Raw genomic sequence first — 20,414 nt, 5'->3', positions numbered from 1 at the left:
TATAAATAGGGAGATTCCCCTCTTTTGGAGGGCACGTTTTTCCATTTTATTACAAACTATCCCTTTGATAGAGACAACTGAGCTTGGAATCCGAGCAGATCCCCACCTAAATTTCCACACCTTTTTCTCTCCCTTCAAGTTACTAACTTGATCGTCGGAGGTGGAGCACCTACCAACCGGTGTCTCCGTTTGTTTTGCAGGTACAGGCCGCATCGGACTAGTCTTCGAGCTGTAACACTCCCGAGGGACAAAAACACCCAAAACAGCAGGGATCCCTATTGACGGGCTTATAGAGTAGAAGAAATCTGCGCAATTTGATTATCTACTATTTTGTTATGTGCTATGATCGAATCAATTTGAGCATCTCTACTCTCCATGTGCTTTTGCATATTAGCCAGCATCGCTCTAATTTTTGCCAAAGCAGGGTCGGAAGATGAGGAGGGTTGTTGTGGTTGGTTCTTCTGGCCAGCATTGGGGTGGTAATATTTCTACTGTGGTTGTTGTGGCGCTTGTGATTGTTGTGGAGGTGGTGGATTTTGAACATTGGTGCTCCGGTAAGAAAGATATGGATGATTCCGAAAACCAGGATTGTAAGTGTTGGAGTATGGGTCATTCTGCCTATAAGCTTGAAAGGCGTTGACTTTCTCCACGGAACTCCTGCAATCTTGCTCCCAATTACCTACAATTCCACAGTTTTCACAAAAAGCCTCATTATCATTATTATTAATTGCAGAAACATTAGCTATATTTGCAGTACTAAGATTATCTAATTTTTAACAAATAGAGGTTAATTGAGCTTGTAAAAAGGATACAGAGTCGACACTATGTTTCCCTTTGTTAGCAAAGCCTCTAGGATTCCCATATTGGGAATTGTTGATTGCCATATCTTTGATTACTTGACCTGCATCATCAACATTAAGGTTCATAAACCTCCCACTAGCTGCAGAATCCAATATTGTTCTAGATAAATTTCCAATCCCATTATAAAAGGCTTGGATTAACTGCCACTGTGCCAAATTATGGTGGGGACACTCCCTCTACAAATCTTTAAATCTTTCCCAAGCCTCATACAAAGTTTCATCTGGCTCTTGGGAAAAGTTTTGAATTGCGCTTCTTAGCAAAGCTGTCCTCTCTGTAGGGTAATATTTATTATAGAAATTTAAAACAGGAGTCTCCCAGTTAGTTATACTAAGTGCAGTTCTATTTAATCCATTATACCATAATTTGGCTTTTCCACATAAAGAAAAAGGAAAGAGAATCTCCCTGATTTGGTCCTGTGTGACCCTAGCTTGCCTGATGGTATTACAATATTAACAGTAGTCTGCAATATGAAGATTTGGGTCTGCACCCTTAGCTCCACTAAATTGCTTCCTTTCTATCATCGTGATAAATTGGGGTTTAATCTCGAATTGTACCCCATCAAGAGACGGAGTGGGAGTAAGATGTGGAAAATCTGTAAGCGTCGGCTGCGAATAATCACTGAGCTTCTTAGGTGCCGTCATCTCTGATTCTGAATCTGAAGGTACTTCTGAATCACTAGAATCAGTTGGAGAGTCTCGGCGATTATTGTTATCCCCAGAACCCGCCAGGATTTGCCTGTAAAGATTCTTTTGTCTATGAAAAGAGCGTTCGATCTCAGGATCGAATGGGATATAACCTGATCTTGAACACCTAGGCATACACAAAGAACTAAAAAGCAATTATGAGACTTGCCTCAAAGAACTAACATTCTCTAAGACAAGAAGAAATAACCCAGACTACAGAAAACAATCAGAAATAAAAATAAAACCGTTTCCCTGGCAACGGTGCCAAATTTTGACAGGCTAAAGTCATAATCACCTAATCAAAAATAATTCCTAAATCCTCTAACATGCAGATAGGGAAGAAGGGTCGAACCACAGGGAAACAAGTTAATTTATTCCTAATTAATTAAGAGTAATCTAAATTATCATGTAACTAATTTGTTGTTGTAAAAAGAAACTATACTACGGAGATCAAGTTTAAGGAGAAAATCAATAATAAGGAAGCCTAGGGTTACAGGTTCACCAATAATTAATAATCCGGGATAAAACATAACAACCAATAATTAACATTGCACATATAACATGAATAACAGGCTCTCGCAATTTATTAATCAACATAGACCTAACATGCTCTCGCAATTTACTAGATCTAAGTTCCTATTGAAAATAGCCTTTAATATCAAATTAATATCTGCTCGATTCATCAATTCAATATTGCTATACTTTTATAATCAAATCACATCTACTCGATTCATAATCTAATCGTAAAGAATTAAAACAATTCAATAAGAAATTATCAAGCAATGTCAATAATCAACGATAATAAATTAACCCTTCATATTAATTATGGATTCCCCAAAACCCTAGAATTAAACTACTCACACATAATTAAATCTAAACTAATCAGAGTAATTAAAGAAAACATGATGAAATAAAGAAATAGAAATACTGAAATTAATGGAGAAGAAATCGTTACCAAATTAACGTCAAACAAAGAGTTGAATCAAAAACAAGAGTGAAGTTGTAGAGAGAAATTAACTAAGTAGAGAGAGAAAGTCTAAGAGAAGAGGTACTAAACAAAAGCATAAAAATTGTAGTTATACAATAACCCAAAATTATTCCTAATTAGAACTAAGGAATCGCTAAAAATAGCTCCCCAGAACGCCCGATCGGGCGAAGGCCGCCCGATCGGTCCCGCCTTTTTCTTCGCCCACTCGTTCTGGGCATCCGCCCGATCGGGCTAAAGCTCGCCCGATCGGGCCCGGCTATATGCTGGACTTGGATAAGGCTTCATTCTTGGCCCAATTCGAATCTCCACTTCGGGTCTTGAATACTCGGTGTCCAAATGCAATCGGTCATGCCTTCAAATGCTCGTAGTTGTACCGCAATAATCCCAGGAAAAAGCTCCAAAGATGCAATTCCCCCTACAAAACTCAACCAAAACTACGAAAATACTAGAAAACACCAATTATTAATAAAAGTGGCTCTAAAGAGCCAAAAACACTACTAATTACGACCAAGGGACGGGGGTAAAACATTATACAAAATAGACATATCAAATCCCTTATACCCTACTTGCCATAATTCTTCCCACATTCTCTTGCCATAGTTTTTTGGGGTATTGAATTTTCACAGAAGATTGTTCCTCTTGAAAAATCCTTGAGGTTAGGCTCAAGAATCACCCAATTCGAAGTTATATCGAAGGAGTTACAGCCTCTGCAAGTTCTGCCTATTCTTTCCAACGAAAATCCAATTCTTCTCTTTTCCTTGGTTCCTTATCTTTTCTTCTTCTCTTTTTTTATTCAATTATTATTATTATTATTATGGGGGATTGATAAAAATTATTATGAGTAGTTTTAATTATATAAAATTAGATTTTTAATGATGTTTATGAAAATTAATTTAAAAGGTTCATGTACATATAGTTGGGGGTTTTTAATTTAATTATTGTGATTATTTGTTAACCTTATATTGATTAAGGTTATATTTATTTGTAGGATGTGTTTGATCAAGATTCTTGAGGTTCTTTGTGTGTGATTTTGCTAAGCAAGGATCAAGGTACGTTAAGTGGCTAGATACCTTGGAAGTGATTGGTTTGAATAAGCATGTTTGAATGATTTTATGATGATTGAATTGAATTGAATTATGATTTATGAAATAAAAGCATGTTTAAATAAATTGGTTTTGATAAATAAATTGGAGTATTGATTTTATATCATGTTTTAAATAATTAAAAATATTATTCATGTTTAAAAGGGTTTGATTTTGAAAGCATGTGGATTTAAATAAAAAAGGAGTTTGAATTATTATTATTAAAGGTTGGAATTATTGGATTTAAAGAGGATTATTATTTATGCTTTACAAGCATGTTGGTAATCCCACTATGCGGATTTGGTTTATTGATAAGGCCTTGGACTTTGTATGACCGGATCTTTCCTCAAGAATAGCCTTGTAATATAAGGAGACTAGCTTGAGGGGTGTGCACACTTGGGTGAGGAATTGGATTAAAAGGAATTGGTTTTAAAGAGGAATTGGTTTATTGAATTGACTATTGATATTGATTATTAAAATTGGTTTTGGAATTTTGAGTCGGAATTATTGGTTAAATTATTGGAAAGTATTGAATTGATTTCAAAAGCATGTTTGCTAATAAATTGAGTTTAATTATCTTGCACTTATCGTACTTAGCATATTTTGCTAATCCGTATTTAATTGTTGATGTAGGAATATGCTAGGCTTTGAATAATTAATCCCAAATAGTATCATAATAGGTATTGATTGGAATTTGTTATATGGTTGATGTTGGTGATTGAATTATGAATCGTGGATTAATTATTTGTGATGGTTTGGTGATTGGAAATAATTATATTGGCATGTTAAATATGAATCACTTTTATTATTGACATGATTGGAAGCACTTTTAATTAAACTATATGTTTAATTTGGTTTTGTAACACCCCAATAATTCTCTGTTTAAACTTGTGAGGACCCTGAACAATATTTAAGAGAATTACTGGTGTGCTACCGCCACGTGTTTAAACGTTAAGGCTATTTCAGAAATTAGCAACGGAAAAACTAAAACAGTTTTAAATAAGTTTCAAAACCAAAAATCAACCAAATTAAATCTTACACTTGGAACCATTAAGGCCCTTATTCAAAACTTGAATCAATAGAGGTAGTATGAAAGAAAATTGAGTTTAGATAACTTCAAAAGTAAATAATAATAATAAAAATAAGAAAAGCAACCAACACTCCACTTGAGATCCCACCGCCTAGATACGGATGCTGCATGTGTAAGAACCTGTGGTTAATTTGCTCCCCAATATTACAAGTGTAAAAATTGGATCGTCACAGGGTCATTGAAAAGTGAAGGTCATGACCAAAGAAAGACACACAAAGCACGCAATCAGCAAAGCTGAGTACATACAAGCTGCGAAACATAATAAGAAAACCCTAGCATGCTACTAACAATCAATCATCACACATCATTAATTTGTAGACTCGACACATGACTCAACTATCAATGTACTAAGACTTCACTAGTTAAAAGTAGTTAACTCATCATTGTTATTCATTGGATTAAGCAATAGACAAGGTTGTCCAACCCATGCTCCATTTGGAACATCAATAAAAGAAAACCCCATGCCTCCTTTCGGAAACATCAATAAAACATCCAACGACCACGGGCACGACTCCGTGACCGTAGCTAGTATGAGATCTCATCTAACTCCTAGTTTTGAAAATTGTAGATCAGACGGCCTCAAGAAAAGTGCACGGTTAATACCCCGTGTACCCCAACCCCTGATTGTCATTACTCCAGATGTGCACAAATCCAAAGTTTTGTTGCTCATCCATCTTGCACTTTACGTGATTTACAAGTTTAGACTTGGTGATGACTCATTTGCAGAGCAATACAATCAATCCAATATCAATTCAATCAAGTAAAGCAAACTTTCAATTTCAATTCTTGATTTATTAATGACAAGCAACATTTATTATTTATTCCTTTAACTACCTCGGTGTATAAACACCTTGAGTGCATACGGCACCCCACAACTTTAACCTCGTCTTATAAGACTTAACTTCCTCCTTTACTCATTCTATTTCAATAATCATGAATGAGTAATAAATGAATCATTTCACCAATCACATACCTTTGCCTCTAAGCGCACCTTACATAATTAGAGCATAAACAGTACTTGCAATATAGAATAGTGCACAACATACGGAAATCACAATGTATAACCAAATAATTTATCCCAATCTTCTCTATACATGATACTAAGTTCTCGATCCGTCCTTAAACATGCATCTAAAAGCAAGGTTTCGTAACTCGTACGTACCTTGAGTAAACGAATTGGTATGCCACTTTACTCACTAGAAATCACCTTCTATAAACTTTTCTCCTAAACCAAACAACGAGAATTAAATTAATACCCAAGCAAATAAATTTACAGCAATACTAAACTATTTTAAAACCTCTTAAACTATCAAAACAAAGCTTTTAAATTGTTCCCATTAGTCAATAATAATAATATAACATCCCAACTATAAGTTTATATGTCAAAATTATGAAAATATAGTGTATAACATGAAATTCCAGCAGCTTTAAAGTAGGTAAATAAATCTGAAAATTTAGTTTAAGTATATAAAATAACCCCATAAGCATCATTACTTGAAATTATTGTTATATAGCAAGTTAGTGTGTTTAAAACCCAAAAATATATCAATTCAATGTAATTAGAGGCTTCAAAATAAAAAATATGAAATCTGAAAATTTATACTTGAGGCTGTAATTTAAAGTTCAAAGCTTTTTAATCATAAAATACCCACAATAATTATTTTATAGGCTTAGAAGCATAAAAACATGAAATTAACATATCTTGCTCATAAAAATCAAAACTTTAATAATCTGAAAATTTATATATAATCAAAATAATCATACTTTGATGTAATTTAAACATAGTATAATTAGATAACTTGATTAGCACGTTTTCAAGCCCTAAGACATGAAAAATCAATGTTTAATACCCTAAATTATACAACATATATAATCTGAAATTTTGTATAATAAATTAAACATGTCAAAACTCATAAATTTATAATCTTTTATTATCCAAACATATTATCAAACCATAACAATATAATTTAGAACAAAATTTTAATTAAAGGTTGAAACTTTAAACAATTTAATTAAGATAATAAAGCAATAAAAAGAAATAAAGGAAGAAAGGGAGGAAAGGGCGAACGGCAGCAGCAGGGGCGGCTGGACGGCGGTGGCCTGGTGGCGCGGTGGTGGTTAGTGGTGAGCAGGGAGGGCGTCGGGTTGGCTGGCAGCAAGCAGGAACTCTTTTTTTTTTTTTTTTTTTTTTTTTTTTTTTGTACGTGAAAGAGGAGAAGAGAAGTGAGGGGAAAAAAGGTGGGTTAAAGGGTTTATGTTTTTGTAAAAGTATGGGCTTAACTTTCCTAATCTTATTAGGAGTAGGAACTTGTAATTTAGGCTTGAATAGGCATTAAGTGTTTGGGCTAGTAACTTAAAAAGGGATTTTGATTTCAACCAAAAACTTAATAGTTTTAGTTTAATAATAATGAAAATCTTATTACTTTACATCAAAATAATTCATACTTATAAAATCAAAATAAAAATATTTATATAAATAATAAATAAATATATTAAAAATATGGGGGATTACAGGTTTGGAATATTAAAAGGGAATTTTATTATGGTTCATATAATTTTTATTGATGCTTAGCTTTAAGCATGAGATTTGAGCTCTCAAGTGTCTTAGTACACAAGAATAAATTATATTGTGGTGCATATGTCCACTTAAGGTGTTTCTAACACCAAGGATAGGATTTGCGGCGCATTATGCGTTTAAGGTGTATTTGACACCTAGGTAGATTAAAAAGGATTCAACATTAAAAGTTATGTGGTCACTAATTATTCAAGAATTAATTTGATATGATTGATTGCTTGTATAATTATAATGTTTGATCATGTTATGATTTGAGAGTCATCACCAAGTTGAATAATACGTAAAACAACGTAAAGTGAAAGAGATTACGCACCAAAACTCTTGGAACGTATATACCTCGAGTATGAACATATATGGGGGGAGTTGTGGGGTTTTATATTTAACCATAACTTCTACTGAGAGTACAAGACGCTGTATTTTCCTTTTCATTATTATTATGCACAGGACGTCCGTCACTTCATCTGACATTTGCCTACCCGGTTAGCTTCCGGTGTAGTTTACCTAAATCTATTTGGGGCAGGGATTTGGTTGAAAACCTGTTCGATGCGTAATCGAATTTAAATAGACATTTGTATTTTTCAATTTAAATGTTGAGTGTCTTGAATGCTTGTTACGGGTGCAACAAGGTAAGTTGTGTGATTGATAGGATGAAATCATGTTAGTGTGTTTCGTTACGCTTATGTAGTACGCAGCTTTGCTGATTGTGTGTTTGTATGTTTGTTTGGCCTTGTCTTTACCTTGGCCCTACGACGACCCATTTCTAATGGCGAGTAGTGGGACAAGTAAAGTGAAGCTCTTTTCAGGTGATGAAGCATATTCATGATGGGCATGAGTGAAGAGCGAATCATGTTTAGTTTTCATAAGAATAAGTTTATTATTATTATTATTATTATTATTATTATTATTATTATTATTATTATTATTATTATGATTGCAACTAACGCAAAGGTTTTGGTATTACTCGGTTTTAATAAGGGTCTATAATGGTTCCAAGTTGTGGGTTGACTTTGTTTGACTATGTTTGGTTTCGTTTGACATTGGTTTTACTTTACTTTCGTTGGGTTTTGACTTGAAAGTTGACTAGCTTTAAATGGTTTTTAAATATAGTCTTCCGCTGTGTGTCTTCGATATTTGCCTTAGTTGTTTTCACGGTGGCGGTAATGTTAGATTTTCCTAATTCGTATTTTTATAAAGAGTAAAACAGGTATTTTAAAGGGAAAGAATTTCTAGGGTGTTACATTCTCAATGTATGGTTATCCTTGAGGAGATCCCAATGGATCTATGGATCGTTTTATTGGAGAATTTGAATGGTGTAACTATTGCGAGGAAGGTTCTGGCTCTAGCAACTTAAAGACTAGTAGTCTTCACTAGTTCATTTTGTTTTGTTTATGTTTTCTAGCCTTTTATTTTATCATTGCCTGTTTTTGTTTTAATTTGTTGTGTGTTTCTTAGTTTTGAGGTTTCTCCTCTCTTTTACACCAAAAAAATGTTATTATAAGCCTGATATACATGAAAGTTTTTGCAATATTATGTATCATTTAATTGTTTTTAAAGTATTTTATCAAATGAGACTAAATCCAATTCATGTAGGGAAGTCTCATTTTCTTCGCAATCCTTGATAAAATTCTTGACAAAAAGTAACATGTATTGACAATAATTGTATCACTTTTTTTTTCTTCAAAAATAAAATAAAATTGGAATTTATCTTATCGTAATCTTCTATTACATACTTCGTTATTCTAAAATATTTTTCCTGAACATTTATAATAAATGAATTGATGTTGAGATTTTGTTAGATTTTTAATGTATTATACGTATCCATTAATAAAATAACAATGTTATCCTAAATAGATAAAACAAAAAACTTGAATGTCTTCGTTAAGTGCAATTACTAGATATATTATTGGATCAAATTATGGAGATAATTAATTCATTCTCTTTGGTCGTCATTATCTATTGTTAGACATGATCAATAATCTTTGGTTTAGTCAAATAATTCAAAACCAAATAAAATAGATCCTACAAGGTCACACTTTGTGATGATGGATTGAACAAAAGAAAAAGTCCCATTAGTGGGCCCTTCTAAGGGGCCATATGGAGTATAGAGGGAGGTTTTGGGCTTGATATTGGACTCTACTTATATATATGTCATATATAATTAGAGTAGCCTAGGTTAATTAGTTAGTTGATTCACCAAGCAATAAAAAACCCTAACCCTAATCTTTCTCTCTCTCACCCCTCCATGTGTTTGACGTGTGTATGGTGTTCGTAGTTGGTGGTTTCTCATTCCATCTTCTCCATAGAAGGTGGTTCGAAGGTTGTTCGTGCTCGACTATCTAGAAGTAGTGGAGGTTCAATCCTAACTCGTTGACTGAGTAAAGGAGCACCATCTAGGACTCTTATTCTCCCTTCATCGCAATCAATCATTCGTGGAAATCACATGTCAAAGGTATGAATTACGTGATTTTTTAATTTAAGTGTTATGCTTGTAGAACCTAATTAGTTGCGGATGAATATGATTCGTGAAATTCCATGTGATTCTTTAATTTATGTGTTATGCTTGTAGATCCTGATTAGTTGTGAATGAATATAATTTGTGAAATTTATGTAATATAGTACTTAATTCCCAATCAGACTAACATAAAGTTGTTTAATATATTTGTGTTACCAAGTGAATTAATTAAGATTGATAAAAATTATCTTTAGCGAAAAGATTATCTTGTAATATGTAATTACTGATTGATAAAAATTATGTTATGCGAAAAGAATATCTTAAAATGTCTAATCACTTTTTTTTTATAAGATATAAAGTATATTACCACAATCATCTCAAATTAGTAATATATTTACGCTGATCATTTAAAAATAACGAAATACTTTGTAATATTTAGATTTCATTAGATATTAAATTTATATAGAATAAAAAAAATTAGATAAATCTTTTAACTTTTTTTGACACAAGATAAATCTTTTAACTTTTTTTGACACATAAAGTTGTTTAATATAGTACTTTTCTTTCCTTTTTTTTATATTATTATTATTATTATTATGGAAGCAACATATGACATTTGATATTGTAGGAGTTTCTGTTATAGTATAGTCCTACATTGTCAAATTTCCCGAAAAAAATGTTGTAATTAAATACCTTATAAAACATAAATTAATGTAGTAAGTTACTACCTTTACTTGATCTCCATCTGTAACCTAGTTCTTTAACATTGATCGTATCACGTGTGCCTTTCATGTTACATTTAATAACCCATTTCCCACATTTTCTCCTATTTTGGAGCATAAACTTTCTTCTTATTCTTTTTTTTTCCTTTCTTTCTTCTTCCCCTATTTCAACAACTCCTCTGACCTCTCCCCCATATTAAAAAGTCCATTCATGAAATTCTCATTATTTCCTCTCCGATCACATCCACCAAATCACTCGTCATTTGAACAACTCTTCAACAACCTTGAATTCCGTTGAGCATCTCGCTCGATGGCAATTCTCCTTGTTGAGATGCTAATCTACTTTGAGCCTACTTTTTTTAAACCAGGTTGGAAAGAGAAGCTCTTGGACCTCCTTAACAATTGTAAAGAGTTTTTTTTTTTTTTTTTTTTTTTTTTTTTTTTTTTTAAGAAAGAGTTGGTTGTTCCTTTAATTAACTCTGTGATTTTTCCCATTACCATTTTTACAAAAAATCATTTATTCATTTCTAACAAATCTCACTTACATAATAGTTTACACGTAACAAATCAATTCGAGAGTGAGGGAAAACTCAAGTGTCTAGAGCTCCCTCCCAATTTTAAGACATCTTGGGATCATCCGCCCTTGTGGCTCCCTAAATTTCGAGTTGTTCAAATGGTTCCAAATAAAAAAAATCGAGGGAAGTCATACTATTAATCTGTGTTCCGTATTTACAAAGTAGATTAACATGGAGTATTATTATTGGAAAAAAAAAATAAAAAAAATAAAAAATAGATGTAACTGTTTACATTATATGCGTGTCATTAATCTTCCTCTTTCTCTTAAGTTTTCACTTTGTTTCCCTCAATGGAAGTTTTCACTTTAACGCTGCACCCCTGTGTATTTTTCTCTCTCTCCTCCATTGAAGCGCACTTTGAATTCTCCATTGAAGCGCACTTCTGAGCTTTTTCTCCATTGAAGAAGCTTTTAAGGTAAATTTTTCTTTCTATTTTTGGAATCGTCCATTATTAATTTCACAATCTAGGGTTTAGATTCATGCAATTGCTACGAATTATTGGTTGTGTAATTACTGAAGTTTGATAAATTGTAATCATCGATTTTGTTGCTAGTGTAATTCTATGTGTAATTTACGTTGATTTTCATAAGTGTGAAGAAATTTATGCGATCTTTTGAGCCTAATTTGATGATTGAGTCGAATTTGGTTGCTGTTGTGTTGCAGGATTTTGTTTATAACCTTTAATAATGTTAGGGCAGAACAATGAAAATGTTGCTTCTCTCCCTGGGTCCAGGGCGGCCGCCCCGGCTCAGGGACGGGCCTCGAGTAGTGGTAAAAGTGATTCACAAGCCTCAGTCTCAGGTTCAGATGCTTCTGCGCTGAGGAGGTCAACTAGGGGTCAGAATAATTCGAGTCCGGTTAGTCTGAGGAAGTCTCAGAGACTACAAAGGCAGTCGCCACCTGCCACCCCACCCTCTTCTAAGAAGAAGAAAGCTGGGAATCCGAGCCCATTGCGAAGGTCGGTGAGGGAGAATAAGTCTCACTCTTTAAGCTCCAAGGAGATGGGGGAGAAGGGTTCACCGTCTTCTAAAGGTTCGAAGAAGCAGATTAAGGGTTCAACTGTGTTAGACTCTTCAAACGAGAAGAATCAGAACCAAGATAAGACTTTAAAGCAGATTGCACAGGAAGTTAAAGATAGGGGTAAGCAGAGTTGCAGTTCTGAAGTTGGTAATAAGAGGAAAAAGAGGCTAGATGCTCGGCGTTACAGAGACATGTTTAAGCCCCTGAAGAAGAGCAAAGTATCAGGTGAGCTATTAATTACTCTTGGTCTCCTCATTTACAACTTTTTTTTTCTTTCCGTTTTAATTTTCTATGTACTGTATTTCACAAGTCTGTTGTATTGTTGTTGAGCTTGTTATGCTATATTTGCTATTACTTAAATGCTGTTGCATGATCCTTTTGTAAAATCCTGCAGATTCAGAATCTGATAAAAAGAGCAGGCCGGAAAATTGTGATGACAGTGGAGGTAGCGGTCATGAGAAAATCGAAGAAGAGGATCAAGAGCGTAGTGATGGAGAAGAAATGAATGGAGATTGTGCAAAGGACATAGATGATGATGCTGGAGATTCTAATTCTTGTGAAATCGAAGATGGAGTAATTCTGCTGGCGTCTAGGGGTCATGATGTTGGCTCTCCATCCTCTCCTAGGATCGAGGCTGTGCAAAAATCCGACAAATCTAAAGAAGGTCCAGTGAATGGCTCTGCAATGGAAAATCTTTCCAACCAGGAAATGCAGTTGACTCTTGACAAGCTATCTGACGATGGTGATGGATCTGGATGTAGTGAGAGAGGGATAAGTCAAGGGGCTTCTGCTGTTAGAAGTGAAGGTACAAGCAAATGTGCCATGGATGTTGCTTCCTCAGTATCATCTTCATGCAATTTAAGCATTTTTGCCGAGGACTGTGCCAAATGCTTAAGAAAGCGAAGGTAATGATTTTTTCATTTCGTAGTTGGTGTAAGTCATTAATCCTCACTAAAACTTGGGGAACGCATATTGAACCAAACATATGTTCAACAGTTACCATGTCTTGCTTCCAGTTAATTGTTGTAATCATTATTATATTGTAAATGCTCAGAAAAAATAACCTAATAACGGATTTGAATCAAATTTTTCGTTTGGTGGATTGAATAACTTGATGTACAAATGGCAAGAAGTTGAAAGTTTGCTTGTTGACACCACTTTAAATCCTCTGAGTTCTTGTCTTTGTTCTTTGCAAAGGGTGGTCATTATCAAAACAAATTCTTTGGTTAGATAGCTTCCTCTTGTTTTTTTGAAGGAAATATAGCTTCCCATTCTTTTTTTTTTGAAGAAAAGATAGCTTCCCATTCTAATTGATATAAAAAAATATTATCTTTTCCATTTTCTTATTATCTGTTGTTGTTCATGCATAGTGGGTTCGACTTCGTTTAATTTCGTATTTCTTTTTCTACTCCCTCTCTCTTCATCATCTATATATTGCCGCGAGATTTAGACATAAAGATCTCTTTTTTTTTCTTTCTACACTTCAAACTTATGATTCTGTTTGGCTTGCTTTGTTTTAGTGTTTTTGAAGGTAAACTTTTGTTTAGAGTGTATGTGGTATGTGATTTGATTTGTGGTATGGGAACAATGTTGTGGTATTCTACCCGTGTGAGTCAGTGAGTGTTTGTCTAGGCTACAACCCACTAAGTAGTTGTTCTCTTTTTTTGAAAGCAAGTAATTGTTCTCTTTGCATAAAAAGTAAATTTTCCATGTGTCTCTCTCTATGCAACTCTACTTGCCATGCAATAAGCTCTTGCAGATGAAGGTGGACTTGGATAATTTAAGTAGTCAAAACTCCTATGTGTTAATAGTTGTCTAGAACCTATTGAATAAGAATGCAACCCTTGGCCACCTGGTGCACGATTTTGGGCACCGTCAAGCTTAAGTTGCTCAAAGTACATAGATCTGTGTTCAGAAATTTCAAAATATGCTTTAGACTCCTATCAAAACAGAAATTTTCCCTCACATGTTAGCGCTCCCATTCTTTTGTCAATCTGTGGACCTGTCATTCGTAGTTTGTTTAAATTTATTACAACATCTGTACAGACTACTGACTGTTCTCTTTCTAGCAACCTATAAAATAAAATTCTTTTTGTTGCAGGCTGGACTATGATTCTCCGGAGGAAGAGCTTTGCTGCTGTCTTTTAAACACTATAAATGACATCGATAATTCTAAGGTTGGTTTTTATCTTTTACTATATTTTTAGTTTATGTGCTGTTGGCTTTTTTGATTTGCTTTTTCCACCCCTGTGGCTGTGGCTCTTCTTCAAGAAGTATTATGTACAATTTACCAACATTTAATACTTTGTATATATTATATGAGGTTCAATTAAGGTATCTTCACTGAAATCATTTTGATTGGCCATCAATGCTACTTCCACTCTACATTTTCTCCTCCATAATTGTGTCTTGATGTTGGGATTTTTGACAAGTGTATGGTTATATGATACTTTAATGAAAAATCAGATACTTTAATAATTATCTTATACCACACGTCCACACAACTATAGTGAAAAATGTAAAAATAGATGGAAAATAATGGTTAAAAATATGGGTTTGGTTGCGATTTTGGGAATGGTGACATTGTCTCGGTAATTGAATTATTGAGTTGATTGATTCTTGTTGTGGTTGTTGTGAAGCGAATTTTATTTCAAAAGCCATAATAGTTGTTGAGTAGACTATTAGGGGCTTCAAGCCATTATTGGGAGACATGGGAAGTCTTTAATGTCTCTCTGAATAGCAAGCAACTTTTGAGTGAAACTCAAGATGTAACATTCGACGTGGGGTTGGTTTGGGGTTGGAATGTTTGATTCGGACAATGTCATGGGTTTATGTAGAACATAGTTGTAATCAATCAATTGAAAATCTTATAAGTTATGCCCTAATTGAAATGATGTGTTGGTTAATATGGAGACATGAAGAGTGGAGGAGTGGGATCATGGAGAGTAAGGTAGAGGGAGATCGAAATTGACTTGGTTGGAAGTAGTTAGGAAGGATATGAAACAAATGGATTTGCATGAGAATGAGGTATTTGATCATAAGGTTTGGAGGAGGAAGATTTTTTGTGGATGACTATACTGAATAATCACTTTTGGTTTATGTACCCGGACCCCACTTAAGGGATTAAGGCTTTGATTGATATGTTTGCACCAAGAAACAAAAATAAGAATGTGTGCAATATGTGCTCACAATAGGCTTAAAATGTGTGTATACTTCATCCATTTCATAATGCATGCACTGTTTTGACGCTAACCCTTGTTAGCGAAACCCTTCTTAGCAAAACAACTTTGACTATCAACAAATTTAATTTTTATAATGAAAATTATTTTAATAGTTTATATTTTGAAAATATACAATGAGATTAATCTTACAACAATAGTAATAATTGATCAATTGAAAATCTTATAAGATATGCTCCAATTGAAATGACGCGGTCATATATTTGCACCATGAGATGGCAATAAGAATGTGTGCAATATGTGCTCACAATAGGCTTAAAAAAGCATTTCAATAGATTCAACTATGATGTCAGTTTAAAATGTGTGTATACTGCATCCGTTTAATAATACATGCACTGTTTTGTCTTTTACTCTTTGTCAGCGAAACAACTTTGACCATTAATAAATAAAATTTTTAATAATGAAAATTATTTTAATAGTTGATATTTTGAAAATATACTATGAGACTAACCTTACAACAATAAAAATGACATATTTCTTACATTAAAAAAAAAAAGTCCAAGTTAGCAAAAAAAAATAGCGCAAAGAGTAAATTGGGTTTATTGAGAAACGGAGGAAGTATGCATTTGTATGGTAAATTTCACGCATAAAGTCTTTTAAAAAGGATTTTTTTTTCAGTTTATGTTGTAATTCTACACCCATGTCTATTTTTTTTTTTTAAATTTTTTATTGATAAGAATGATCCCAACTATGTTCATTCATCTTGAAACAGTCCATTCTTTTGAATTACTAAGAACAATCATTACTATATTCAGTCTTTTATGGGAATGGACCCTGGCAATTTGATTTAAACCTATGGCAGATGACACAAAAATGACCTTTATAATTTTGTTACCTTTTTTTTTTTTCCCCTCATTTGACTTTCATAATTACCATAAACAATGAACAATATGAGAGTCAACAACCTCTTTCTTTTGGTTCCTCACCCTGTCAGCTACCTCGTGCTACTCCCTCACCCCTGCTCACTATTTATCGAAACCACAACTAAGATGAGTAAGATCCCAATCCACCACCCGCCTTACCCTTTCCCAGCGTTCAACCCGATTGGAACCTCCATCGTTCCATCACCTTCGTTCTACTGCCAAGTGCCAACCACCCCCCCCCCCCCCACCCCCCCCCCCCCCCAAAAAAAAAAAAAAAAAAAAGGCCCTTTGCAACTGCCTTGAAAACCCTAGCATTACCCAAAATCAATGACCCATGTACTCCATCAGTTCACCTCCAAATAACCAAGTCGCTAAACAAAAATAAGGGATGCTGAAAGGCCTGAAACTGTTGTTTTAATTAAATGAGGTCTGATGGGCTTATTTTTGAGCCAAAAGGGCTCTAGTAATCTAGTATAACTAATTATACATTAAGATTATGAATGAATATTTTTGTACAAGTGTACTGTAAATTATAATGTCAATACTATACTAGTTTAATAATTTAATTAATTGAAATTTTGATTTATGAATCAAATTTTCAATACAAGTGTACTGTAAAAATTTGGGATACACATGAACAAGGATTTGTATTGCAACTAATTGATGCTGGCCCTACTGTTTCTTCCTGAGGCTGCTCGTTTTTTCTCCTCAACTGCCCTATTGCTACTAAAGCATGGATTCACAATTTTGTCTTCCGAATTTTGCAAGAATCTGGGAATATAGTTGGTTTATTGTTTTAGGTGAAGTTTAATTGTTATTAAAGTAGTTGAATGTGTTCTATTTATGGAAAAAATTAATTGTTGGTGCCGACTATTGTCTTTGTTGCTGGTTTCTAGTTCATAGGAGGTTGAAGAAGGATGCAAAGAAGTGGAAGAGGTGAAGAAGTAAAGAAAGGGAGTCAATTGTTTGGTTATGTATTGAATTAGGGTAGGTTTAAATGGTAGTTAATTAGTTAAATATTTACAACAATGAAATCAAAACTGTTGAGTCAAAAAGGGGTTCATTAAAATCATGTGACTATCACATGACCCTTTTTTACCTGCTGTAGTAGGCCACTTTTTAGTAAGGTCCATTCTTTATTAGTGCACATATAGTTTTGCCCCTTGGGACTGTTTAAAGAAGAGTGATCATAGTTTGGACTGTTGGCATCAATTTCCTTTTTTCTGCCACTTATTTAGTGTAATGAACCTTGGGATTATAGTCTGTACGTAGTAATTTTTTAAAACATAGGGGTACATTTCCTACATGGTGGAAATTCTACTTCTGTAATGATCAGATCACATTGCTTTAATTGTGTTTATATGTACTCTGTTTTTCTTTGGCATCTAAAGGTATTATTTGGGTTTCGTATTGATCCCTAATTATCTGTTATAATGAATTAGGATAGAAGGCAATGCTGGACTGTTGTTACTACAGAATTTGCTGAGGACCTTGGTCGAGGTGTCAACCAAAGCGTTTCTAAGCTTGATGTTCAGCGGAGTACTTGTGTTACTTGCAAACTTGCAGGAAAACTCTTGTGGGTAACTTTGTCCTGCTTTTTCTCTCTGTCTGCTTTGTCTTTTCCACTATGCAATTCTTCTAATGGATCCTGTTGTGGGTTATTGTAGACTTCAACCTACAATCATATACTCTTAAATCAAATTTGAGGCAATGGCCAATTTCTCCTTTATGTAGTTAGGATCTTTTATACTAAGGGTTTACTTAAGGTTGCTGCTTCAAATTTTAGTTCTTTCATACATGCACTATTTGATTTGTACTCTTTGGTTCATGCTGTGATTATTTGTTTATTAGGAAGTATGCTCCATTTCTTAGCTTAAGTGTTGAAGATTTTTACTAAGTTTTCTGCTAGCAGCTCACCTCCCATTTTCTTCAACTAAAAATATTTCTGTAAAAAGCAATTCTAATTAGTAAAATTCAATAACATTATTGAATTATATACTCCATCCGTTTTATTAAGCTATTCCCTCATGATGTAGCTTCACATGCCAAGGGAAGTGATAAAAGTGAGGTCAATGGGCCCTTTGTTTACATGAGAGAGAAGCTGCTTATAAACAATGTGGGGGAAGTGGGTCCCATGGGGTGGCCTAAGCTGTATTCAACTTTTTGTTGATCTAAAGCATGTAATATGTTTAGGTAAATACTGTCTTGGCAAGCTGAGCAGAATAGTATTGCGTTGTGCATATGCTTGAACATCTGGGCTTGATTTCTTGTGTGTTCTATTCCAATGTTTTTTGAAGCTTGGGAAATCCTCATCGGAGCTTCTCTCTCCTGCATTTTAATTCACTGGATGCTAAAATTTTGGGAAATCCTCATTTGTAGCTGTATGTTTTCTGCATTTATATCTGATAGCCCAAAATTGTATGAAAACCTAATAACAATTGGGTGTTCCTATATTAACAAAGTGACGTTAAAGATGAATTTTTGGCTAATAAATGGTACAAATATTATGCTTCCCTTTATACTGTTTAAGAACAAATAATACCGTACCTTGACCAACACCATGTCCATCTCAATAACAAACGACTCCCTCCTACCCTACTAGCAACAATACCGATTTGCAACCACAAACGGCCATCATTTGCGGCCTTCACACACGTTACCCTTGACCAACATTGATCATCACCCTAACACTCTCACCAACATCATTAATAACCACCTGCATAATTGATTCCCCTTCCCATCAACCGCCACACCTAAACTCATTTATTGAAACCTAACATCACCACCCTGTTAAGCCCAAGCACTGTGATTCAGAATAAATTCACTGGAAACCACCCAATGTGCCTTCACTAGTTCACTACCTCATCATTTATCATTTTTACAGACAAATCATCATTATTGTTGTTTTATTTAATCATCAGTAGCATTGCATGTTTCTTAATTAAATTTCCTTGATTTCATGGCTACCATATGAAAAGCACAAAACCATTGAACTTCCTATTAGAATTTTCCATAATTTTAATTTGTAATATCCAGTTTATATAACCATAAATCTCGTTTAGATGCTGTGTTATCTATGATATATGTAATAATTATTGATTTTTAAAATTTTAAATTCTAGGCACTGTAGCGGAAAAGGATGCGGAAGAAGTTATCATCCTCCATGTTCATTGAACCCTGAGGAAAATATATATCTTTCAAATTGGTACTGTTCTGACTGCACTAAGAAACAGTTGACCCTTGGTGTTCATTCTGTGTCTGAAGGCATAGAATCAATTTTGGATGTTAGAGAAGTGGATGTGTCAAACACTGAAGGTACTGATAAATTGATCTCATTTTAGGTCAAACTTAGTGTAATGGGGACTGTATTGTATTCATAGTGTTAGCATTACCATCAAAAGTGAACAAAAGACTATAAGTATTGCTTCGTTGGCCTTCAGTCTTGCACTTCTTATTTTGAAAGTTAAAAAAAAGGAACAAGCGACTATTATATGTACCTGCTACTTTTTTATTATTGCATATATTATGAAGATGACAGATGCTTCACATGATAGTGTGTTGTTCCAGGTAGACAGAAACAAAAGCAGTGCTTTGTCAAATTTAAAGGTCTTGCTCATATTCATAATCGCTGGGTACCAGAATTACTGTTGGTTCACGAAGCCTCAGAACTTCACGCAAAGCTTGGCAAACAGAAAGAGGTATACTAAACATCTCTTAGCTGTTTGCAGCCAATGTTGGTGCCTTGTGAATCAAAGTTGGCTGTGCATGTGCATAGAAGCTTCTCCTTATGAGTCATGCCTCTGGTTTAATGTAACATGCTTCTTTCTCTCTAGGACTCGCAGTGGAATCCAGCTTTGGCTGTACCTCATCGTTTACTGCAGAGAAGATCAGTAATTGTCGATGATAAGCCAATTGATCAGGAAATTAGTCTTGAATCAAAGAGCCAGCACGAATGGCTTGTGAAATGGTGTGGTCTTGATTATGATCTAGCGACATGGGAACCTGAGGATTTGTCTTTTTTTAAGAAACCCGAAACTCAGCGATTGATTGAAGAATATGAAACACGTCATAACAAAGCCCGGAACCCACCATTATCTGGAAATAATGAGGTTTGTTATTTATGCGGCTTCATATTTAGATGTGTCTCTACCAATTTTTATGTTGAAGACTTATGAACAATTAGTAGTTTTTTCCATATACAATTATGTATTGGTTCCTCTTAATAAAGGGAAGTGCCATTCTTAGAGGAGGGGGAGGTAGAGTG

At 34.2% G+C, this 20,414-nt stretch overlaps 1 protein-coding gene and 1 non-coding gene across 2 annotated transcripts in view; both read left to right on the top strand.

Annotated features, from left to right (window-relative positions):
- Nucleotides 1-1,014: 1,014 nt before the first annotated feature.
- Nucleotides 1,015-1,121, top strand: LOC145590434 (small nucleolar RNA R71). The gene has a single exon (XR_014102033.1). It is a non-coding gene; the product is annotated as a small nucleolar RNA R71 (small nucleolar RNA).
- A 10,154-nt stretch (nt 1,122-11,275) lies between these two features.
- LOC145589458 (uncharacterized) overlaps nt 11,276-20,414 on the top strand; it is a 29,876-nt gene continuing 20,737 nt past the window's right edge. Inside the window, exons 1-8 of the mRNA XM_081646032.1 lie at nt 11,276-11,443; nt 11,692-12,273; nt 12,443-12,953; nt 14,150-14,225; nt 17,593-17,726; nt 19,272-19,465; nt 19,718-19,848; nt 19,984-20,259. Of these exons, the coding sequence (XP_081502158.1) occupies nt 11,715-12,273; nt 12,443-12,953; nt 14,150-14,225; nt 17,593-17,726; nt 19,272-19,465; nt 19,718-19,848; nt 19,984-20,259 (1,881 nt within the window). The 5' untranslated portion in view covers nt 11,276-11,443; nt 11,692-11,714. The remainder of the gene's footprint in view (nt 11,444-11,691; nt 12,274-12,442; nt 12,954-14,149; nt 14,226-17,592; nt 17,727-19,271; nt 19,466-19,717; nt 19,849-19,983; nt 20,260-20,414) is intronic.

The sequence above is a fragment of the Chenopodium album genome, chromosome 17 (assembly GCF_948465745.1).
Source record: "Chenopodium album chromosome 17, dcCheAlbu1.1, whole genome shotgun sequence".
Classification (NCBI taxonomy): Eukaryota; Viridiplantae; Streptophyta; class Magnoliopsida; order Caryophyllales; family Amaranthaceae; genus Chenopodium; species Chenopodium album.
This window is presented reverse-complemented; position numbering and strand designations above follow the sequence as displayed.